The 25118-nt window shown below is 43.7% G+C and overlaps 1 protein-coding gene across 3 annotated transcripts in view; it reads left to right on the top strand.

Annotated features, from left to right (window-relative positions):
• Positions 1-25118, top strand: part of SERINC5 (serine incorporator 5) — a 151952-nt gene that overhangs the window by 100226 nt on the left and 26608 nt on the right. Inside the window, exons 8-12 of one of the 3 annotated variants that reach the window (XM_024247377.3) lie at positions 3584-3710; positions 11594-11660; positions 15227-15266; positions 16295-16439; positions 18700-23580. In XM_024247377.3, the coding sequence (XP_024103145.1) occupies positions 3584-3710; positions 11594-11660; positions 15227-15266; positions 16295-16439; positions 18700-18847 (527 nt within the window). In that variant the 3' untranslated portion in view covers positions 18848-23580. Of the gene's footprint in view, positions 1-3583; positions 3711-11593; positions 11661-15226; positions 15267-16294; positions 16440-18699; positions 23581-25118 lie in introns of those variants that run through there. The other 2 variants (XR_002915095.3, XM_054555674.2) reach the window with 2 other exon arrangements.

The following is a 25118-nucleotide window of genomic DNA, read 5'->3' as shown; positions in this document are numbered from 1 at the left end:
ATCCCAGCACTTTGGGAGGCCAAGGTGGGAGGATGGCTTGAGGCCAGGAATTTGAGGCTGGCCTGAGCAACATAGTGAAATCCCATCTCTAGAAAAAATTTACAAATTAGCTGGGTGTGGTGGCATGCACCTGTAGTTCTAGCTACTCATGGGTCCGAGGTGGGAGGATCACCTGAGCCCAGGAGCTTGAGGTTGTGGTGAGCTATGATCAGGCCACTGTACTCCAGACTGGGTGAAAGAGCAAGACCACGTCTCAAAAAAATAAAAATAAAAAGGATGCAAGCGAATGGAAAGACATCCCATGCTCATGGATCAGGAGAATAAATAAATAAATAAAAAATGACCATATTGCCTAAAGCAGTCTTACAGATTTAGCGCTATCGCTATCAAAATACCAATGACATTTTTTACAGAAAAACAGTCCTAAAATTTGTATGGAAACAATGGAGCCAGAATAGCTAAAGCAGTCCTAAGCAAAAAGAACAAAGCTTGGAGGAATCACACTTCAAAGCTGGAAGAGTCCCTTCTTCAAATTATGCTACAAAGCTACAGTAAGCAAAACAGCATGATATTTGTATAAGAATAGATCCATGGAACCACATAGAGAACCCAGAAGTAAAGCCACATATTTATAGCCATCTGGTCTTTGACAAAGTTGACAAGAACTGAGGAAAGGATACCCTTTTCAATAAGTGGTCCTGGAAAATTTGGATTTCCATATGCTGAACCCCTACCGAACCCCTGTCTCTTACCACATACAAAAATCAACAAAAGGTGGATTAAAGACTTACATGTAAGACCTGAAGCTATAAAAATGCTAGAAGAAAACCTAGGAAAACTCTTCTGGATATTGCTCAAGGCAAATAATTCATGACTAAGACCTCAAAAGCACAGATAACTAAAACAAAACCAGACAAATGGAACTATATTAATCTAATTAGCTTCTGTACAGCAAAAAAAATAACAGAGTGAAGAGACAACCTGCAGAATCAGAGAAAATACTTGCAAACTGTGTCTTATAGGGGAGCAATATGCAGAATTTACAAGGAACTCAATTCAACAACAAAAAACACCAAATAATCCCATTAAAAAGTGGTCAAAGGACATGAATAGACATTTCATTTTTTTTCTAAAGAAGACATATAAATGGCCAAAGAGGCATTTGAAAAAAATGCTCAACATTGCTAATCATCAGAGAAATGCAAATTAAAACCATAACTAGATGTCATTTCACACCAGTCAGAATGGCTATTATTAAAAAGACAAAAAGTAACAGATGTTGGCAAGGTTGTGGAGAAACGGGAACACTTATACTGTTGATGGGAATGTAAATTAGCATAGCTTCTATGGGAAACAGTGGGAGATTTCTCAGAGAACTAAAAATAGAGCTACCATTCGGTCCAGCAATCCCACTACTGGGTGTCTACAAAAAGGAAAATAAATCATTATATCAAAAAGATACCTGCACCTCTGTGTTTATTGCAGCACTGTTCACAATAGCAAAGATAAGGAATCACCTTTAAGTGTCCATCAACAGATGACTGGATAAAGAAAATGTGATTTATATAAATATATATATATACACACATATATAAAAATATATATATATATCTCCACACAATGGAATACTATTCAGCCATAAAAAAGAATGAAATCCTGCCTTTGTAGCAACATGGATGGAACTGGAAGCCATTATCTTAAGTGAAACAAGCAGACACAGAAAGACAAATACTGCATGTTCTCACTTTTAAGTGGGAGCTAAATAATGCGTACACATGGACATGAGTGTGGAATGATAGTGAAGACTCAAACATAGGAAGGAGGGAGGGGATGGATGGTGAGAAATTACTTAATGGGTAGAATACACATTATTTGGGTGATAGATACACTAAAAGCCAAGACTTCACCACTACATGTAAAAAAGTTACACTTGTACCCCATAAATTTATACAAATAATAAAAGATTCCTTAAACCACAGCATACACAGTTATGTTTACTGTTTCAAGTGCAAATACCAGTCATAATTTTAGTCTCACTTCAGACACTTAAAATATGTACATTTGTAAAGTGGTTTCTAGAGTGTTACTTTATGTTTATGTTACTTGCTTTGGTGGCAAAGTTGGCAGTCAGACCTAGGTTGGGTGTTCCAAATGGAAGACTCCATATTAGGTAAAAGGTAAATTACCACTGATGGTTATATTATGGGGATCTTTGTTATGTAGTATTTAGAATAACTCAGTTTTTCTTACTGTTTCACACTATAACAGTCAACACAGAAGGTTTCTGTGACACTAAAATATGTGGAGATTTCTCCCCACCAGCAAGCAGGCAGTAAGCTCTGCAGTGGACATCAGTTGGGTGTCCTCCAATCCAATTCGGTTGCTCTACCTGGAGATAAGGTCAGATCCCACAGGTCGAAGGCTCAATTCCACAAAACAGCCCTACCATTCCCACTGGTCACAAGTCCGGCCCTCCAGAACTTCTGACCAACTGTTAGGGCTCCCACAGTTACCCCTTCTTTGGGATGGATTAATTTGATAGAGTGGCTCACAGAACTCAGGAAATACTTATCTTTACTGATTTATTACAAAGGATATTTTAAAGAATACGAATAAACAGGCAGGTGAAAATACATATAAGGCAAGGTCTCGAAGGGTCCTGAGCTTCTGTCTCCATGGAGTTGGTGTGGCTGGGTTCCTAACATGTGGATGAGGTGGTGTTCACCTTCCTATAAGCCTCCAGCTCTCAGGAAGCTCTCTGAACCATGTCCTTCTGGGCCTTTCATGGAGACTTCATTACACAGGCATGATTGATTAAATGATTAAACCATTGGCCCTTGGTGATCAACTACCATTCCTCCCATTCCTGGAGTTTGGAGAGTGGGTCTGAAAGTCCCAACCCTCGAATCCTACCTTGGACTTTCTGGTGAGCAGCCCCCATCCTGAGGCTACCTAGGGGCTGCCAGCCATTAGTCAATCATTAACATACAAAAAGACACCATTTTGGAGATTTCAAGGATTTTAGGAGTTGCATGCAAGTAAATGCGGATGAAGACCAAATATATATTTCACAATATCACATGTAGCCACTCACATTAAAAAAAAACCAAACACCTCAGGAGTTTCCAAGTTACAGACAGAAAGATATCACGATTATCATATCACTTACAGCAAAATGACTTCTCAACTGGTTTAGGAGCTATTGTTGGCTGTTGATTCACCTCAGCACTGCTTAGTATCTGCACCCTACCTCTCTTGAGGGGCTGCCCTGTCAACTGAGAAATGCACCTGACTTCGAGCAAGACTCTTTCCTTAGGTTCTGGATCTGTTTGAGCCCCATGGCACTGAGCTGGAATCTGAGGGTCTTGTTCCAAGGATGTGATGATGTGGGAGAATGTTCTTTGAAATAGCAGAAATCCAGTCTGCATGGAAACAGCCTGTAGAGTAGAAGTTTCCAGTAATAAGTGTTCACTGTTCTAAGGAGGTACACCACAGCTACCTGAATTTTCCCAAAATGAGTGCTTCTGTGCGTTACAACTGGCCTTTCTATTTGACTGTGATGACTTTGTTTTTTCTTTACAAGTTCTAGATGAACATGGGAAAAATGTTACAATCTGTGTGCCTGACTTTGGTCAAGACCTGTACAGAGATGAAAACTTGGTGACTATACTGGGAACCAGCCTCTTAATCGGATGTATCTTGTATTCATGGTAAGTCTTGGGAGTTACTCAAGGCCACTTTTGCAGACTTTAAAATTACAGGAAAAGAACTGAAATGACTTTCAGTAGCTGTGAGGCTGCAGCCATTTGAGGAGGGGGGAAAACAACCACAAGTAAAAAGGTGAAGAGCATGAACTCATATTTGAACTTCGTTTACCTTACTTGTTTTTATTTGGGGTAAATAAAGCAAATATATGGTATGTAAATATTTGAACTTTGTTTACTTGTTTTTATTTGGGGTAAATAAAGCAAATATATGGTATGTAACTATTTGAACTTTGTTTACCTTAACTGTTTTTATTTGGGGTAAATAAAGCAAATATATGGTATGTTGCAGCACCGTTGCCTAACACCCTTTAAAAGATGGTTGAATAGTAGTTTGCTATACCTTTACTGGAGGGCAGGGGAGCACAAAGTGAAGAAGAGATAGAATGTGCCAGCCTGTCCTGGCAGCTTTCTAATCCAAAGGAAATAGCTTTGTTCTGCTGTTGATAGAAAGAGTACAAAGTGCTGCATGCGTGGTCATTCCGTGCAGACAAGAAATGTTCCTTCTCTTTTCTGCTAAAACCCACAATGCTGTTGTTCACTAGGCAAAGCAGCTCCTCCAAAAGTAGATGTGATATATGAGTGGGCTGTGTTTCAGATGCTTGTGGTGGGGGTTATTCCACTTTTAAAAGGTTTAAAAGGTTGCTAGAGGGAGAAAAGTCAAGGACAGAAATGGCTAGTTAATCTGGATATATATTTCACTGATAAGTAAGCTTCCCTTTAACAGTAACCTTTTCACATTTAGCCTTTACTTCTGTGTTTACATTTTGTTAATGTTCAGTATAAAAATTCAGTTCCATTGAATTCAGCCATAGGCACATTGTAAACTGCCTTTTTGCTGAAACTAAATACTCCTGGTGGTGATAGCTTGTATAAATACAATGTCTTTCTGAGCATGTTGGCATTTTCTCTTACCTCCTTTAACAACTTCTACTATTAGAAAGGGACCAACAGGGACACAGACCTTTTAGAGTCTATTTGCTCAGGGTCACGCATCAAGCAATAAAATGCTTGTTGTTTTACAGGTGGATGTTAAGATGATGGTTACATACATTCATTCTTGGCCTGTGTGTGACATAGTGACAGAGTCTCCTTGTTGTTGCATAATGGACTGTGGTGACTTCTTTCTGGCCTTTCAATTTTATTAATTCCTAAGTTGTTCACTGAGTACCTACAATATAGGAAGCAGGCTGCGTGGTGCAGTGACTCACGCCAATAATCCCAGCACTTTGGGAGGCTGAGGCAGGAGATCACTTGAACCCAGGAATTTGAGACCAGCCTGGACAACATAGCAAGACCCTGTTTCTACCAAAAAAAAAAAAAAAATCAGGCGTGATGGCACGTGCCTGTGGTCCCAGCTACTTGGGAGGCTGAGATGGGAGGATCACTTGAACCCAGGTGTCTAAGGCTGCAGTGAGCTAGGGGTGTCTCCACTCCAGCCTAAGCAACAGAGTGAGACCCTGTCTTAAAAAACCAACTATGAAGATATTTGACAGAATAAAATTATGTTTTTGTGGGTTACTGGGTACCAAATGAAAAAAAATATTTGCCCTTGGCCAGGCGCGGTGGTTCACACCTGTAATCCCAGCACTTTGGGAGGCCAAGGTGGGTGGATCACCTGAGGTCAGGAGTTTGAGACCAGCCTGGCCAACATGGTGAAACCACATATCTACTAAAAATACAAAAATTAGCCGGGTGTGGTGGTATATGCCTGTAATCCCAGCTACTCGGGAGGCTGAGGCTGGAGAATTCCTTGAACCCAGGAGGCGGAGGTTGCAGTGAGCTGAGATCACACCATTGCACTCCAGCCTAGGCAACAAGAGAGAAACTCTATCTCAAAAAAAAAAAAAAAAAAAATTCCTTTTAGATAAAGTAGAGTTTGGATTTGCCATAAACCCTTCAATGGAAAAGATGGCAAAAATTCTTCTTAGCCTGCTGCATAGGGTTACCACACATAGGGCGTTTCACAACATGGAATTTTCACCCTATCATATTTTCTCACTATTTCTAGCAGGTGTAAAGAATTCTTCTGAGTTGGCCCTTGAGTGAGAGATGATAAATAAAATGTTGTCTCTTACAGGACTGAGGCACCATAGTGGAGATTGGTAAGGGATGGTCTGATATTCCCAAAAGTTGTCAATTTTCAAAGTTGATAGCTACTAAAAAAAAATCTGTCTAAATACCAGCAAGAAACATTGTTATTGAATACGTAAACCACAAAACTGCAGTGTCTGGTGGGATGAGAACATACAAAACTGCAGCTCCTACAAAGTGGAGATGAGGATGACCAGTCTGCTCTGTGGGGTACTTCTGTAATCTGTAGGCGAGAGCACACTCTGTGGGCTGGGCGCCCTAGGAGGTAGTTCCCCTGGGGTCCATGTGATTGATGTTTGCTGTAATTACTCACTGCAGCTCTTCGAGGGGTCAGCTTTAAGAACACTAAATTCAGGCTTTGTAGGGCCTGGGAATAAAAGGAATGCTGTAGGGGTGGGAGTTAGCCCAACTAGGGTTTTTTCAGATCTGGACTTCTGAAGAGTTTGTTTTCCTTCCTGACTCAGAGGAATGAAAGGTTAGAGGATGTTACAAAAAGGCCACATCGTCTGGGTGGGAACTGTCATTTGAACGTAATTGCAGGAATATCTAGGATTCTTGATAGAAATTGTAGGAAGCCAGAGACTATAGATAGTTTGTAGGTTAAAAGGAGAAGGCCAAGATTGCCTGGGGTCCACTGTTTTGTAAAGTTGTAGAAGACTGGAAAGCTCCCTAGCTCCTCTCTTTCCCTTCCCCCTCCAGAGCCCCCAAGCCCCACCCCCAAATACTTGTTTCCTTTGGGGTATCTCCGTCCTGACTCTTGCAGCTGGGGTACTCTCTAGGAGTATGTTTTAATGTTTGTAGCCTCAGCTCAGAAAAAGGGCTCAACCCAAACCTACTCCCTGCCTTTCTGCCTGGCACCGCCTTCTCTCCAGAGCCTCCTTCCGTTGCACCCAGGAATCATTGCTGTGAAAGAACGTCATAGCTTGGACCCCATGTAAGCCCTCACCTTGGTCCACTTGTGGGAGTTCTCTGATGGCTCTTTTTATTTTTTTAGATAAAAAAAGTGTTTTAAGGCAAGTTCTTACTATGTTACCCAGGCTGGGTAAACTGTGCTTAAGGAATCCTCCTGCCTCAGCCTCCCAAGTAGCTGGGACTACAGGCATAACCATGGCACCTGGCATTCTGATGGCTCTTTTCTTTTTGAGACGGTGTTTTGCTCTGTTACCCAGGCTGGAGTGCGATGGCAGAATCTCAGCTCACTGCAACCTCCGCCTCCCAGGTTCAAGCGATTCTCCTGCCTCAGCCTCCTGAAGAACTGGGATTATAGGCGCGTGCCACCACGCCACCAGGCCCGGCTAATTTTTGTATTTTTAGTAGAGACGGGGTTTCACCATGTTGGTCAGGCTGGTCTTGAACTGCCAACCTCAGGTGATCTGCCCGCCTTGGCCTCCCAAAGTGCTGAGATTACAGGCATGAGCCGCCATGCCCAGCCCTGATGGCTCTTTCTATAGGCCCATCCCTCCACACCCCTTTAGTCTGGAGCTTTGCTGTGACAAATCCTGGCCTCCACGAACTATTTCTTAATTCCTCCCTTGGTCTCTGGATTTTGATTGAAATTGTTATTCTGTTGCCTTCAACTTTAAACTGTCAGCCTGGACAGGATCCTGGAGTTGATCAGGTCAGTCTCCTCATTGTACGTGTAAGGAAGCATGGAGCCTATACCTGTAGCTCTCTACTCCCAACTTTGGGCAACCTTTCCTGAGGCTCCTTTGCGGGAGTATTTAGGGACACTGGTGGATAGTCTCTCCCTGGCTCTTTTTCCTCAGATGGCTTGGTGTAATGTCCCCTGAGGGAGAAAGATAAACTGGATGACTTGCGTAATTATATTATTACAAGGCATTTGCACTATAAAGTTTCCTGGCCTTTCCACTTTTATCTGTGTTTAAGAGAAAAAATAATTCTTAATATTGAACCATCTTTGAAAATATCCTTTTAAATATAAAACTGGAAAAAGTAAGAATCTTTATTCAATGTGAAACAACTTCCTAGTTTGAAGTGGGTTGGTTCGCAGGTTGGTGTGATAGCATTGCCGAGGGGATTGTTTTACATTAAAAAAAGTTGAGAAATCAAGGAAGAGTATTATTTTTTTTGGTACATTCTGGGCCCTTAAGGGGGGTGGAGAAAGGAGGGGGGAGATTTGTATCTTCATTTTGGGAATTCTGCTCTGGCCTGCCTGCCAGCTAGAAATCTTCAAGTTAGAAATCTTCCACCCCATGGCCGGGCGCAGTGGCTCACGCCTGTAATCCCAGCACTTTAGGAGGGCGAGGCGGGCAGATCTCCTGAGGTCAGGAGTTCAACACCAGCCTGACCAAAATGCAGAAAACCCCATTTGTACTAAAAATACAAAATTAGCCAGGCACGGTGGTGCATGCCTGTAACCCCAGCTACTCGGGAGGCTGAGACAGGAGAATCGTTTGAACCTGGAAGATGGAGGTTGCGGTGAGCCGAGATCGAGCCATTGCACTCCAGCCTGGGCAACAAGAGTGAAACTCTGTCTCCAAAAAAGAAAAAGAAATCTTCCACCCCTATGCCCCAGGTTCACAGAGAGCTCAGGTCTCCTTTGGGTTCTATAGCACAGGGGAGCATGACTGATCTTCATCATTGCACAAAGGCTGGGAGTAGTCATGGGATCTGTCAAGGGCCTGCCCTGTACGTTTGTCAGAGAGGCGGAATGTGTGATCTCCATGAAACTTTGGACATGTTATTTAGAGATTTTCTGTGGTCTAGTGGACTTTGGCCAGCTTCAAAAGCATCTGCAGTGCCAGTGTTGAGGGGCACCTGCATTGTGCATTCTTCTGCCAGTGTGAAGGGGTTCTGGGCACTGTAGTGGTTCTGCAGGGAAACAGGGCATGGCTTTTTTTTTTGGCTGTCACCATGACTGCAGAGCACTGCTGGCATTTTGGCCAGGTTGGGGTGGGGTGGCAGCAGGCAGAGACAGTAAACACGCTGTGGTGTGTTAGGCATTCTCCGTACAATAAAGCATTGTCTTAACCCAATGCTGTAAGTCTCCCTCTATCCCCACGGGAAATACTGGGTTAAAGTCACACCTATCTTAGCACAGGAAGAGGCGAGGTTTATAGGTAACCCAGTAATTGTTTTATAGCAATTCGTGCTGTGCTTACCAAACAGTGGTCTTTGTAATAGCCTGAATGCAGATAATAAGAATTTCCTAGGCTTTAAGAGCTTATAAAAAAAACCTTTTCTTGATAATTCCAAGAAGAGTGTTGTATGGAGAAAGGCTACAACTGAATAAAGATCTTTTTTTTTCCTGCAACATCTGCCTCCCGGGTTCAAGCAATTCGCCTGCCTCAGCCTCCCGAGTAGCTGGGATTACAGGCGCCCCCCATCATGCCTGGCTAATTTTTGTATTTTTAGTAGAGATGGGGTTTCACCATGTTGGCTAGGCTGGTCTGGAATTCCTGACCTCAGGTGATCTGCCCGCTTCAGCCTCCCAAAGTGTTGGGATTACAGATGTGAGCCACTACGTCCGGCAACTGAATAAAGATCTTAATGTAGGGTAACATCTACCTGTAGAAGTCACATGGCATTAATGATGCTCTGAATGTAGTTCTTTTTTAAAGTAAAAACAAAACCTTCCTCATGTTAGGCCTCTTTGATGGTGAAGTGGCAAAGGAGCCCAAATCAAGAGCTTTGTTTTCCGGAAATTATGTTAATCCAAAGAATTTATAGAGTAGAATATTTACTCTGAGGCTTTTTTTTCTTTTTGAGACAGAGTCTCACTTTCTTGCCCGGGCTAGAGTACAGTAGCGTGATCTCAGCTCACTGCAACCTCTGCCTCCTGAGTGTCAAGCAACCTCTGCCTCCTGAGTGTCAAGCGATTTTCGTGCCTCAGCCTCCTGAGCGGCTGGGATTACAGCTGCCGGCCACCACACCTGGCTAATTTTTGTATTTTTAGTAGAGACGGGGTTTTGCCATGTTGGCCAGGCTGGTCTGGAACTCCTGACCTCAAGGGATCCACCCGCCTCGGCCTCCCAAAGTGCTGGGATTACAGGTGTGAACCACTGCACCTGGCCTATTCTGAGCCTCGTAAATAATGAATGTTACCTTTCAAATGAAAATTTCAGATACTGATCTCTTCTTAAAATTAAAAACTTACATTTTCCCCTGTGAAAACTATACACTGTACTAAATCAAAACTTGTATGCACAGAATATGTGCTGCTCTTTTTTTTTTTTTTTTGAGACAGAGTCCCTCTGTCACTCAGGCTGAAGTGCACTGGGGTGATCATGCTCACTGCAACCTCCCAGGCTCAATTTATTCTCCTGCTTCAGCCTCCCCAGTAGCTGGGACTGCAGGCATATGCCACCACCCCTGGCTAATTTTTGTATTTTTTGTAGAGACAGGGTTTTGCCATGTTGTCCAAGCTGGTCTCGAACTCCTGGGCTCAAGTGGTCTACCTTCCACAGCCTCCCAAAGTGCTGAGATTACAGGTGTGAGCCCACACCCAGCCAGGCCGCTCTTAAATATCGGATTAGGTGTTGTGTTCCTTGGGTGCGCAGTCATTGGGAGATGTTTCTGTCTTCTTCTGACCAGGCACACAGTCAGGAGGTGGAGTGGCGTGGGCCTGGATTAGCATCCATCAGTTCAAAGCAGAAATGAAAGTAATGCTGTTGTACTTGAGTGGACCACAAAGGAAACTGAACTTGGATCTCAGTGGGCTTCTGTATGAGGAAAGCTTTTTATTGTTTATCTCTGTCTCATTGATCTCTTCTCTCCTTGGGAAAGAGGATGAGACTGCGCAGTGTTGCCTCATGGGGTTCGCTGGATTGAGATGAGTGTGTGTCCCCACCTTTCCATGAGCAGACCAGCTTCTTGAGCACCAACACGCCCCGCCCATGTCAGGCCAGCGCAGAAGCTACATGATGGCAGGATTGTTGCCTGTGTCACTGAGTCCCCAGTGCTTAGAATCGGGCCTGATACATAGTGGGCCTTCAGTAAATATTTGCTAAATCAATCTGTAAAGTTAGCTGGAACCCTAAGTATTGTATATATTTGCTTAAAATGTTCTGTGTTTTTGTTTTGTAGAGACGAGGTCTTGCTATGTTGCTCAGGCTCTTCTCAAACTCCTGGCCTCAAGTGATCTTCCCACCCCTTCCTCTCAGAGTATTACAGGCATGAGCCACCACTTCTGGCCTGTTGTTGTTTTCAGGAAAAATAAATTATTTTGCCCCATGCAAGGCAATTTGTCTAACATACCTTTCTAGGTCTCGAGGAAGTGGCAGAATTTTTTTATTACCTCGACTGCTACTCTTCCAAACAGCAAGCCTTGTTTTGCTATCACAGTAAATAACTGCGACTTTTGCTTCATACCCTTGCTTTCTGTTGCCATCTCTGGGCTCGTTGCTTTTGATTCCCTCTAAGCAAGACTAGTCAAAGGAAGGGAAAGATAAAGTGAAATTAGAAAACTATTGTAGCATTTGAGGGAGGAGAGGCAAAAAGCAATACTGAAAACCAAGATATCTTACTTCTCTACGTACAAACTTCTTTGCATAAAATGATCTAATGCAATCTGTGTAAAATGATATCAACTATAGAATCAGCCAGCCAATTTTGGAATAAGGAGAGGTATTAAAATAGATTGCTTTGATTTAAGTCACCTGAATGGTAGGTTACATTGAGGCTCTCGTCGGAGCACTGGCCAGCCGGCTTTCCCCTTCATTCCATGTGTTGTAATGTGTTAATACGCCCAGCTGACTTTTTTGTCTGTTTCTTAGTTTGACATCAACCACAAGATCGAGTTCCGACGCTCTGCAGGGGCGATACGCAGCTCCTGAATTGGAAGTAAGTTCATTTCCTTTTCCTGTCCTGCTTCATCTCAGAAGATCCATTTCTCAGGAGGGCCTTTTGTGTTTGTATCTTTATCAATCTGCATTCCATGATCCTGTTTTTCTGCTGAGGAAAGATTTTTGTATAGAAAAATAAATGCTGGCCGGGTGTGGTGGCTCATGCCTGTAATCCCAGCACTTTGGGAGGCCGAGGCGGGTGGATCACCTGAGGTCAGGAGTTCAAGACCAGCCTGGCCAACATGGTGAAACCCCATCTCTACTAAAAACACAAAAATTAGCCAGGCGTGGTTGCTCACACCTGTAGTCCCAGCTACTTGGGAGGCTGAGACACGAGAATCACTTGAACCCTGGTGGCAGAGGTTGCAGTGAGCCAAGATCATACCACTGCACTCCAGCCTGGGCAATAGAGTGAAACTTTGACTCAAAAAAATAAAATAAAAAAGAAAAATAAATGCTTTCCTGCTTTCCTTTGTATGCTATGGGATTAAAATGAATCACTCCATTCTTGATTTTCTGTAAGAAAGCTGGCCGCTTGGGTGGCATCCTGCCGCTCACCCCCAACCAGAGGCTCCGGTAACCTTGTCAGGCTGCACCCTGCGCTCTTCCCTTGCCATAATGGAGTCTTGGTGGGTTTTATTTTAACTTCTGATCCATCCACCTGTTTCATACTTGTCTGTGCCCTCCATACACAGCATGGCTGTGAGATTATGTAATAGCTGTTTGGAAGAAAGGAGAGAGGAAAGGGAAGGAACCATATCTGCTCTGCCTGACTCTGTTGAACGTTGTAGATACATTAACTCATTTGTCAGTTCCATCAGGTGGGCGTTTTGTCAGGTAGAGTGTTATGAACAATACATACATTGGTTGCCTGCACATCCAAAGCCTCAAGGTGTTCAGCAGATGCCTATCAGTCAACAAAATGTCTGTTATTTTCTTAATTGTGCAAGAGTCTTTCTGGGGCTCTCATCTACCAACATCAGCAAGGTCTAATCAGATGGAGGCAGCCAGGGAAAGACTCAGCTGTGACCCAGGAATGAAAAGAACCAGGGGTTCCAAAGATGGCTAAGACTTACAGCACTTGCTATGTCCCAGGCACTGTTCTAAGTTCTTCCTATGTGATTTCACTTAATCCTCATAAAAACCCAGTGACGTGCTATTACCTCCATTTTACAGAGGGGAAAACCAGAAGAGTTAAGTCATTTAAGCCTCACAGGTTTTGATTTGCCAGAATGTAAACCGTGTGCTCTGGCCCCAGAGTCTGTGTTCTTGACCACTGCTGTCCAGGAGCTGAGCTGCTGAACCCTGCTCCTTGCTGCTGACTGCAGGCAGCTGGTATCCGGCCACTGCCTGCGTTCTAATAGTTTTCCGTGGATGGAACAGCCGTGGTGTCTGTCCAGATATGGGCACTTTACTCTGCAGCTGGGTGTCTGGGGATGGTCTCTCTTGCACCTGACCTGGATATAGTGAGCCATTATGAAGGGCTCTCAATCTGCCAGCATCATTCACCAACTCTTTCTGTTGCCTAAAGGAGAAAATTGTGCTGAGTTTGAATAGGTTACTGCCTATTAAAGAGAAGAGAATGGTCTGTAGAAGGGGTGTTTATTCTCACCATTGACTAGGTGACCACCTGCTGAGGTTGTATGGTTATGGTTTCAATGTCCCTATTGTGTACAGAGTTCAAGCTCAAAGAACAGCAAGTCTCCAAGTTAGATTTAAGAGAGGATGTTTCTCTTCGCAGTCCAAGGGAAAATGTCCGAGTGTTTCCTTCTGAACTGGAGAGCATGCGGGATGGAAGTTGGTTTGCTCTCCTGCATCACATTTCACAGGACACAACTTTAAAAGTGAGAGTTCATAGTTTCTTACGGTCACTTGAACTTCAAAAGAACTAAGACCTCAGCATACCGTGTCTTGGGCCCACTTAATCCACGCTCCTGTTAAGGCTAATACCTCCGTTAAAGGTTTCCTTGCCAACCAGGGAAACAAGGGCTTGGCCTTGATACACAAATGAGATGAAGGCTCAAGCTCTCATATTCTCATCCTTGGCTGGCTGTTCTTTGTAGTTGAAATATCTTCAGCCACAGAGTGCTAAGGGCCCTGCACTTCCCTGGCTGTCTTAGTATTCTGTTTACCAGAGTCCTTCTGAAATCACGTACTTTTTTTCTTTGGAGACAGGGCCTCAGTCTGTCACCCAGGCTGGAGTGCAGTGGTGGGATCACAGCTTACTGCAGCCTCAAACTCATGGGCTTAAGCAGTCTTCCTCCCTCAGCCTCCCAAATAGCTGGGACTACACATAACCTGATTTTTAAAAATTAAATTTATTATTTTTAGTAGGTAAGAAATAATGGCTGGGCGCGGTGGCTCACGGCTGTAATCCCAGCACTTTGAGAGGCCGAGGTGGGTGGATCACCTGAGGCCTGGAGTTCGAGACCAGCCTGAACAACATGGAAAAACCCCATCTCTATTAAAAATACAAAATTAGCCAGGCATAGTGGCACATGCCTGTAATCCCAGCTACTTGGGAGGCTGAGGCAGGATAATTGCTTGAACCCGGGAGGCAGAGGTTGCGGTGAGCCGAGATCGTTTCATTGCACTCCAGCCTGGACAATAAGAGCAAAACTCCATCTCAAAAAAAAAAAAAGAAAAAATAGAAAATTTGCAAGGTACCAGAGATGCTTCAAAGGCAAGCATTCCTTCCATCCCTGTCCACGGCCTGTGCAACAGCTTGATTTTGATAGGAAACATGGGTAGGCTGCTTCCAGATTCCTTCATTTTACGATTTCAGATCCTACCAGCTTTGCCAAGCTCCTAGATACCACGTGTTACCTATTGTGAATCATGGATCTTGGTGTCCCCATCCTGCATTCGTCTGTTCCAGCTCTGTCACTAAGCTAGTTTGGTAACTTTGGCCAGTTAACCTGCCTGACCTCAGTTTCCTCAGCTGTACACAGGATAATAATAAGCCCAATGCAAAGGTCAAAGAGGATTTAATGAAATAACATTGAAAGCAAAGCGTGAGAAGGGAGCACCAGGAGAGTGGGGCTCTTGTCACGTTCATTGGGTTTCACATTGAGTTCTCCAGAAGCAGAGGCTGAGGCAGTTTGTTGCTTGGGATATTTATTAAAAGTCAGCACATGTGGAGGGAGAAGGGGAAGGAGGCAAAATTCGGCAGAGGGTGAAGTTGAAGGACAGTGCAACTGGACAAAGCCTCCCTAACCCCAGGGGCCATAATGGCACGGCCTTTACCCCTGCCGTGATCAGCCATTCCATGGCACTTACCCAGGAAGGGTAAAGGAGCTCCTATCTTGAGGCTCTGCTGCCAACATTCATGGTAGCAGGAGCGAGCACCAAGTCCACGGATGAGGATCTCTGTGGCACATCTCCCTCCATGGGGTTTCCTGTTACCAACACCCAGCACACCTGGGAAAGAACAGTCCACATCTTTTGAAGGGATACGTGCAATTCAGGGCCTGGGAGGTGGTTCAAATAAAGGTTACTGCTGCCGTACTGAGGTGGACTAGAAATAGAACACAAGCCGCCTGACTGTTGCTTTTGCTTTCACAGATAGCTCGCTGTTGTTTTTGCTTCAGTCCTGGTGGAGAGGGTAAGCAGAGCACTTTTATTCTTTGCATCTGTGTGGCACTGCAGTCCTATAGCTGTAATCTGTAGTCATTTGGGATTCAGACACAAATAACTTGAATAGTAAGGAGAAACTTTTATTCTAAAGCTGACTTACTACTTATATACTTTTCACATTCTTCCTGAAGGATAGGTGAGTTTTGTTTGTGTTGGTATTCTGGTAGGGAGAATCAGTCCAAATTTTGGTTTATATGTAAATTAAATTATACAGTGAGATTTAGAGAATCAGAAAGCACATTTTTTAAAAAGGAATGATTTGGAAAATACCAAGAGGTCCTGACACCTTGTTTTGGGGCCGTTTCATTCCTTCACCTTACTTTCCTTCTTGGATTGGAGGATTCCAAGGGCTTGAGAACTAACTCTTGTTTTACTCTCACTTTCTGCTATGCTTATAGTAAGTTTTACGTCTATAGTAAGTTTTACGTCTTTAAGGGTTTTTAAGGGTTCTCTTTCTGTTAAAATAAATGTGGCAGGCCAGTCGCGGTGGCTTATGCCTGTAATCCCAGCACTTTGGGAGGCCGAGGCGGGTGGATCACCTGAGGTCAGGAGTTTGAGACCAGCCTGGCCAACATGGCAAAACCCTGTCTCTACTAAAAAACAATACAAAATTAGCCAAGCATGGTGGCGTGCGCCTGTAATCCCAGCTACTTGGGAAGCTGAGGCAGGAGAATCGCTTGAACCTGGGAGGTGGAGGTTGCAGTGACCCAAGATCATGCCACTGCACTCCAGCCTGGGCAAAAAGAGTGAAACTCCATCTCAAAAAATAAATAAATAAAAATAAATATGGCATTAGGTAACTCTTCCTGTTACGGAAGTTGCTAGGGTAGAGTGGGGGTTTTGTGCTTAGGGCACAGATTGAAGTTGCCAGAGGGTACAGATGGCTTTCTGGCATCTTTTCTACTGACAGCCCTGTAGAATTAGCGAGCGTGACTTGGCTGAATGGTAAACACACACATTCACTCATTAAGCCTGGGCTCCCTCTGTGCTTCACAGACACTGAAGAGCAGCAGCCGGGGAAGGAGGGACCACGGGTCATTTATGATGAGAAGAAAGGCACCGTCTACATCTACTCCTACTTCCACTTCGTGTTCTTCCTAGCTTCCCTGTATGTGATGATGACCGTCACCAACTGGTTCAAGTGAGTGGCCCATTTGCTTAGGTATTTTTGAAGCAAAGTCTTAAAGTTAAGAGTTAAGTACTGTTCGTGTTTGTTTGAGAAGGAGTCTCACTCTGTTGCCCAGGCTGGAGTGCAGTGGCACAATCCTGGCTCACTGCAACCTCTGCCTCCCGGATTCAAGCGATTCTCATGCCTCAGCCTCCCGAGTAGCTGGGATTACATGCACGCACCACCATGCCTAGCTAATTTTTATATTTTTAGTTGAGACGGGGTTTCACCATGTTGGCCAGGCTGGTCTTGAACTCCTGACCTCAAGTGATCCACCTGCCTTGGCCTCTCAAAGTGCTGGGATTACAAGCAAGTTCTGAGTTTTAACAGTGAACAGGTATGTTTTAACCCTGGAAACTGGTGATGCTTATGGCAACTTTAAGAAAATTACCAGTCTCGAAAACATGGTAATGGAGGAAAAATAGGAATTCCTAAGCATTCATCTGCCTTTCAGAAAGGGAAAATATCCCTTTTATTTCTACTTCAAATTTTGTGTATCTTTTTCCCCATTTTTCTTCATTTTCATTACAAAAGTTGGAAACATCTTTTTTTAAATACAAACTAAATGTGGAATTATGAAAAGTAACAATGTGGTACCCCCCCGCCTCTACTTCCCCCACACAGATAACCACTGCTAGGATGTGTATCCTTCTCCTTTTCTCTGCATTTACAAACCTATGTAATTTCTTTTTTTTTTTTTTTTTTTAGTTGGAGTCTTGCTTTGTCACCCAGGCTGGAGTGCAGTGGCCCAATCTCAGCTTACTGCAACCTCTGCCCCTGGGTTCAAGTGATTCTCCTGCCTCAGCCTTTTGAGTAGCTGGGATTACAGGTGCTGCCACCACACTGGCTAATTTTTTTATTTTTATTTTTAGTAGAGACGGAGTTTCACCATATTGGCTAGGCTGGTCTCGAACTCCTGACCTTGTGATCCACCCATCTCAGCCTCCCGAAGTGCTGAGATTATAGGCATGAGCCACCGTGTCCAGCTAATTTTTTTTTTTAACATAAATGTCATTATACATGTTTTCCCTTGGAGGCTTTTTTTTTAACTTGGCAGTACATGATTGACCTGGCCTTCCCTGGCACTACACAGAGGTTCATACTTTTTCTACAGGTCTACAGCTTTGGTTGTATCGTAATTTTTTTGACTGCTAAGTTAAGCTTACACATGTAGGCTCATTGTGCTTCCTTTTATCATTCATTCAACAGATGTGCAAGTGGCTCCTATGTGCCACATGGTTCTATGAGGCAGGGTTTATAGTCCAGCGGGAGAGACAGACTATGACGCAAGTCAAATATGGTGTGTTAGATGGTGATGAGTATTGCGGAGAAAAATAAAATTAGTAGAGGGAATTGGGGTAGGGGTGGTGGGAGTGGTGGTTTCAAGCACAGTGACTGGAGAGATTCTTCCTGAAGGAGGAGAGGAGAAGGGAACTTTAATGCTTCTCAGTGATGCTTTGGGAACTTCTGGGAATTTTTGGCTTGGGAAGCTTAAGAAAAGATGGAGAAGGCTATAATTAAAAAGACAGATAATAACAAATATCGAGGAAGTGGAGAAATTGGAACCCTCTTACATTGCTGGTTTGAATGTGAAATCTGCTTTGGAAAAGAGTTTGTCATCTCCTTAAACAATTAAACATTGAGTTCCAATGTAATCCAGCTCTTCCACTACTCCTGAGCGTATACCTAAGACAAAAAGAAAACTAGGTCCACAAAACTTACACAGCGGTGTTCATACAAGCATCATTGGTGATAATCAAAAAGGGGAAACATCCCAAATGACCATCAGCTGGTGACTGCCTAAACAAAATGTGCTCTATCCATACAATAAGATACTATTTAGCAGTAAAAAGGAATGAAGGACTGACACATGCTGCCACGTGGCTAAGCCTTGGAAATGGTATGCCAGGCAAAAAAGCCACACACAAGAGACCATGTGATTCCTTTTATATCAACTGTCCAGATAGGCAAATCCATAGAGGCAGAAAGTAGATTGGTGAATGCGGGGGGTGGGCTGAGGGGGCCATGGGAAAGGGGAGAGCACCTAAGGGGTGCATGATTTCTTTTGGGGGTGATGAGAATGTTTGGAAATGGGTAGTGTTGATGGTAGCACAAGTCTGTGTATGAATACATTAAAAGCCGTTGAATTATACCTTATAAATGGATGTGAATTAGTGAATTGTATCTCAATATATTCCTGCTTTGACTGGGGCTGGGTCTCTTGTTTCCACAGCTACGAAAGTGCCAACATCGAGAGCTTCTTCAGCGGGAGCTGGTCCATCTTCTGGGTCAAGATGGCCTCCTGCTGGATATGCGTGCTGTTGTACCTGTGTACGCTGGTCGCTCCCCTCTGCTGCCCCACCCGGGAGTTCTCTGTGTGATGATATCGGCGGTCCCCTGGGCTTTGTGGGCCTACAGCCTGGAAAGTGCCATCTTTTGAACAGTGTCCCCGGGGGTTAAGCAGGGACTGGCGCCCTGTGCCTGAGTGGGTCTGAAAAGGCTTTGAGGAAAAAAAAAAAAAAATCTCCTGATTAGCTTTTTACTTTTGAAATTCAAAAAGAAACTACCAGTTTGTCCCAAAGGAATTGAAATTTTCAACCAAACTGATCATGGTTGAAATATCTTACCCCTAGGAACTGGATACCGGTTATGTTGACTTCCTTCTGCATGTTTTTGCCAAAACAGAATTTGGGGCACAGCATCTTTTCACAGGGATAAAAATACCTTGTGTGGCCAGTCATTCTCATCCTCGGAATAGAAAAACATGCCAAAATCTTGAGTCCCCAGCCCCTAACAGAATCCAGACCCCTCTCACTCACTTCCGCCTCTTAGAGCCTTGTCCCCAGGGGGCTTTAAGGACAGGACTCAGCCTGCAGAGCCCCTGGTATTTATAGGGTCCAAGAGGAGGCACCTGCTTTTCAACTGCACCCTCAGTGCTGCCTCTTCATGGCCCCTAAACGTTTCCCTTTTAGGTTGTGATGCTGGGAATCACAGACTTCACTCTCTGCCTGCACCCTTCCCCGAGGTCTCATCTTTTCTGGGTCCCACATCTTTGTAATAATGTGAAAAAGCACAATTTGCCTGGTCACCCCCAACATGGTTCCCCACCTTATTATCACTACCTGATCCGAGTTACTGCAATAAGTACGGCGCTTATTTATGGTGTTATTCACATGATTATAGAACAAGATTCATGTTTTCTTTGCCTAAGCAATGGAGGGCTATCATTCGTACTTGTTTGTGCTGTTGATAATGATAATACTTTTAGGACCTTAACTGAAAAGCTGCTTCGTGTTGAAGCCTGCTGCATGCACTGCTCTTTCAGTTGTTGAGGTCAGCCCCTCAGTTTTTTCTCCACCTTGAGGCCTTTGAAACTGTAAAAGCGGGAGACGTTTTGTGTTCTGGATCTGTGATGTGACCATACCGTTCAGGTTCATTCTGGCATCCTTGGAGTAGATTTGCTAACGTGAGAATTTCTGAGGTGAGGATCTCAGACACACTGACCAGAAGAAGCTTGTGGCCGAATATACTTAAAAAGAGGTGGGCAGAGGCAGGCGGATCACTTGAGGTCAGGAGTTCCAAGACCAGCCTGGCTAACATGGTGAAACCCTGTCTCTACTAAAAATAGAAAAATTAGCTGGGCATGGTAGCGTGTGCCTCTAATGCCAGCTACTCGGAGGCTGAGGCATGAGAATCACTTGAACCTGGGAGGCGGAGGTTGCAGTGAGCTGAGATCACACTGCACAGGAATTTCCAAAATACATACTTGCAAAGTAATACAGAAACGTGACTTTCGGCAGCTACCCAAGATGATGCCTATTTTCAGTGTTGATGTTCTCAGGCAGGGAAAAGGTTTACTTGGTGGAAACTCCTGTTAGAATTTCATTTGGGATGGAAACAATCTTCTCGAGCTCTCTGGAAGTGAGGATCTAAGAATAAAAGGCTCAGCCTAGTCGTGTTTTTCTGTGCCCTGCTGTATGAGTTGGGCAGAATTGAGTGCCACCTAAGCTGGGCTTCTGTGTGCCAAAATGCTGGTGGGTGAAATTAGTGAAATTCTTTCTATTCATTCCTTTGCCCTTCTCCCAAGAAAACCCATGGGGAAACAAATTACAGGGGATGAATTCCTTTAGAACTTTCCCTACTTAGAGTGTTTGAGATTTAGTTTCAAAAGGCACTCCATCTGTGTGTGTGGTTTAGAGAGCCTTGTTTTGTAAATTCCATTAAATTTCCTTTTGTAGGGCAGGAGCTCTGTATTCAGCAGTTAAAAGATTGATCCGGAGTCGCAAAATGAAAAGCTGTGTGCTAACCCGAGGAACCAGTTAGGGGACAGGAGCTCCCTGGGCCAGGAATGGGTTCAGGGAGTGGGGCTGTGTGTCACACACAGTAGCTGTGTTGCAGTGGCCTAGGGCCTTGGGGGTTGTCTTTAGGAAACACCGTGAGGGGAAGCAGGTAAAAGGCCCGGGCAGTATTGTGACTAGTTTCATTGTTTTCTTCCTGCTGAGGTCTAGCAGAGCCCTTGCTTTGTCTTCTCGGCTGGGTCTGGCTGCCAGCTGGTGTGATGTGAGAAACTGACCTTATGCCCAGTCAAGGTCAAGCTTGGACCTTGGATTCCTTGGCTGGCCATGGTTGGCCCTTTCCTCTGCAGAAAGCAGCTCAGGGAAGCCCAAGCAAGGGAGTGTGGTTGGTAGAAGGCCCTCGTTGCTTCCTTCTGGAGCCAGCCCAGCCACCCCACGTTTTCCAGGTGTGTGAGTCTGGTTTGTGACATCCTGTTCCCTTCTGCTGGTTGGTCTGATGCAAGAGGAAGAGTTACAGTTGCTCTCAATTTTATTCTCAGCTGACAACGTGTATCTGGATGAACAAAACAGATGTGGATGTATCTGAAGACTGAGGGACTATCAATGCAAAGTTAATGTTAATGGTTATTAATTGTGATATACAATACTCAGGTGAGGAGTCAACATTCCTGGATTTAAAGAATCTACAGTTTTGTGCAATTGTGATTTGAGAAACTGGAAACATTGTGCCAATGGCTTTGAGTTGCTATAACAATGGTGTTAATTTGATTAACTCACTGATATCTTTTAAAAATAATAGACATTTGCTTCCTACACCTTTTTGTACATGACCTAAAGAGTATATTCCCAGAAGCTGCTGGTCAGACACATTTAGGGATGACAGTTGAAGAGGACTTTTTTAAAGCTGCATGTGAATATTTCCTCTGTGTCATTTGTCTGATGTAGAAAAATTTTCCCCTCATTTTTATGAGTAAAAACACTAAGTGGGTGGCAGGGGGGTGGGGGTTCTTAGGGGAGTGTCATACCGAGGCATGTTACCTGACTGGAGACTAGAGACTATTTCCATTATAAGCCTTCAGAAACCCAACCATGTCTTTACTGTGTCTAGCTTTTTAAATACTGATTGGTTAGTTTTATTTTTGCCCACAGTTTCTTGGGCAAAAAGGTTCTTCATTTTGTCTGAAAAATAAATTATTTGCCAGAGGTATTTGGAGCCTCTTTGAAGGGGAGATAGAGTGGGGGTGGGTTGTGGGGAGGGTGGAGTTATTGGGGTTTTGGGGTTCTGTTCCATACAACATTGTTTATTTCCAATTCCTCAGAAGATCCTTTATTATGAATAACCTCAGTGTAATGTTAATTTCCTGCCCCCAAGCCAAAATTGTCACCTCAACCTTTTTTTTTTTTTGGAGACGGGCTCACTCTGTCAGCCACGCTGGAGTGCAGTGACGTGATCTTGACTCATGGCAGGCTTGACGACCTGGGCTCAAAGACCACCTCCCAATTAGCTGAGACCACAGGTTTGCCCCATCACACCTGGCCAATTTTTATTTTTTTGTAGAGATGGGGTTGTCCAGGCTGGTCTCAAACTCCTGAGCTCAAGCAATGTGCCCGCCTTGGCTTCCCAAAGTGCTGGGATTATAGGCATAAACCACTGCACGCAGCCTACCCTCTGCCTTTTTAAGATGATGTATTTATTTAATTTTTGCCGTCATTGGTGCTTCACCTTCCTGCGAAGGAAATTCCAGAGCCTGTATTTAAGCTACCTAGGCTTTTACGCTCCCTTTATTGCCTTTCTAAATAGTATCTCATTTGGTGTACTCTAGTATCCTATACCTCTTGGAAACGAAAGAGGGCCCACCCTATAACTAAGAAGGGACAAACCTTGAACTAAGTAAGACCTTACACACCCAGAAAGAACACTGGGCCCTCCTTCAGGGACAATGCAGTAGCCACTTGGCTTGTGGAATTTTCTGAAGGCTATTTTCTGTAACTTGCTAGTTCACTTAGTTTTGCATTTCAGGCAGAGGTGCACTCTGTAATGTTGGGCCTTTGACTTCACAGTACTGGAGAGCTGTTCACACAGATGTTTAGACCTTTCTCTCTCTCTCTCTCTTTTCTTCTTCCTCAACAAATCTTTCACAGAGGCAGTCATTTTGAAAGGTTGAAATATTTGGCCTTTACCAAAGAGCTTTTTTTTTTCCTTAAGCAAAATCCTTTCAGAAAGAAACAAATGGGGAAGGGGAGATTAAGAATGCATATGTCCCAATCCACTTCTATAGGAGTTTAATCATATTCACATGAGTAAAATGATGGAAGAACTCTTTAAGGTAATCCTTTGGGATAAAGGATCCTGGGAAGTTCTCTCAGGTAAAGAAAGCTTACAGCAGATGTGTAATATATGTCTTGAGAGCTATTTATAAGAAATTTAAGAGGATTGTTTTGTTTTCCTTTATTAAAGATTTAAGCCTTTTTTACTTTGCAAAAAGAAAACTACAAAAGTTTTATAGATATAACTTTGCTAATTTTTTAAACTTTTCTGAAACGATTAGCTGTAGCCAAATTATGTGGTTACGTTTTGCTACATTAGAATTTGAAAATGCAATATGTGTGGTAAATCTACTGTTTGAAATTTATAATGGTCTCTGATATTATGAGAATTTTGGTAACTTTTGAAAGTTAATTTTCCCCCTTTAGTCATGGATTTCTATTTGTTTTTTAATGTTAATTTTTCTATAAAGCATCTGAACTAACTAGGCTTTTCCTATGTAAAAAACTCAAAACTTGTTAACTCTGTACTTTAATAAAATTTAAAATTAAAACTGTTGTTTTTTTCTCTTCTGCTAGATACATATATAATTAAAGTACTCAAGTTAGTTGTTTTGCAGAGATGTTGCCTTCAGATGTTAATCAGGTCTCTCTTAAGTTTCATGGAGTCTATGCTGATCCTTTAATTGACAAATAAAAGATATATATCTGTGGTGTGCAACATGATGTTTTGAAATATGTATATATTCAGGAATAGCCAAATCATGCTAATTAGCATATGCATTACCTCATGGTTTTGTGCTGAGAACATTTAAAATCTACTCACAGTAATTTGTTTTCTTCTTTTTTTTTTTTTTTTTGAGACAGAGTGTCGCTCTGTCACCGAGGCTGGGGTCCAGTGGCGCGATCTCGGCTCACCGCAACCACCGCCTCCCAGGCTCAAGCGATTCTCCTGCCTCAGCCTCCCGAGTAGCTGGGATTACAGGCATGTGCTATCATGCCCAGGTAATTGTTGTATTTTTAGTAGAGATGGGGTTTCGCCATGTTGGCCAGGCTGGTCTTGAACTCCTCTCAGAATTTTTAAGGTACAGTGCAAGGTTCCTAACTCTAGTCACCATGTTACACAGTAGATCTCCTGAACTTATTTCTTCTGGCTGATATTTTGTGTTCTTTGACCAACATCACCCTGAACTCCCTCTCACCCAGTCCCCCGCCTCCAGCCCTTAGTAACCACCTTTACACTCTGCATCTCTTAAGTCAAACTGAGGAAGTTTGACTTTTTAAGATTTCATGGATCAGTAAGATCACGAAGCATTTGTCTTTTTGTGCCTGGCTTATTTCACTGAACTGTCCTCTAGGTTCCTCCAAATTGTAGCACATTGCAGGAGTTCCTTCTTTTTGAGGCTGAATTTTTTATTGTGTATATATACCACTTTTCTTTTCCTTTTTTTTTTTTTTTTTTTTTTTGAGACAGAGTCTCACCCTGTCACCCAGGCTGGAGTACAGTGGTGTGATCATGGCTTATTTTGGCCTTGACTTCTTGGACTCAAGCAATCCTTCTGCCTCAGCCTCCCGAGCAGCTGGGACCACAGGCTACAACACCAAGCCTGGCTAATTTTTGTATTTTTTTTATAGAGATAGGGTCTCACTATGTTGCCCGGGTTGGTCTTAAACTCCTGACCTCAAGCAGTCATCCTGCCTCAGCCTCCCAAAGTGCTGGGATTACAGACATGAGCCACTGCGCCCAGCTCACTTTTTTTTTTTTTTTTTTTTTTTTTTTTTTTGAGTTGGAGTCTTGCTGGGTCGCCCAAGCTGGAGTGCAGTGGCATGATCCCGGCTCACTGCAACCTCTGCCTCCCAGGTTCCTGAGGCAATTTTCCTCCGTTCCTGAGGCAATTTTCCTGCCTCAGCCTCCCGAGTAGCAGCTGGGACTACAGGTGGCCACCACCACACCTGGCTAGTTTTTGTATTTTTAGTAGAGACAGGGTTTCACCATGTTGGCCAGGCTGGTCTCGAACTCCTGACCTCGTGATCCGCCTGCCTCGGCCTCCCAAAGTGCTGGGATTACAGGCATGAGCCACTGTGCCTGGCC

This window comes from Pongo abelii, chromosome 4, assembly GCF_028885655.2.
Source record: "Pongo abelii isolate AG06213 chromosome 4, NHGRI_mPonAbe1-v2.0_pri, whole genome shotgun sequence".
Taxonomy (NCBI): domain Eukaryota; kingdom Metazoa; phylum Chordata; class Mammalia; order Primates; family Hominidae; genus Pongo; species Pongo abelii.
The sequence above is the reverse complement of the archived record's forward strand: the minus strand, read 5'-3'. Positions and strand labels throughout refer to the sequence as shown.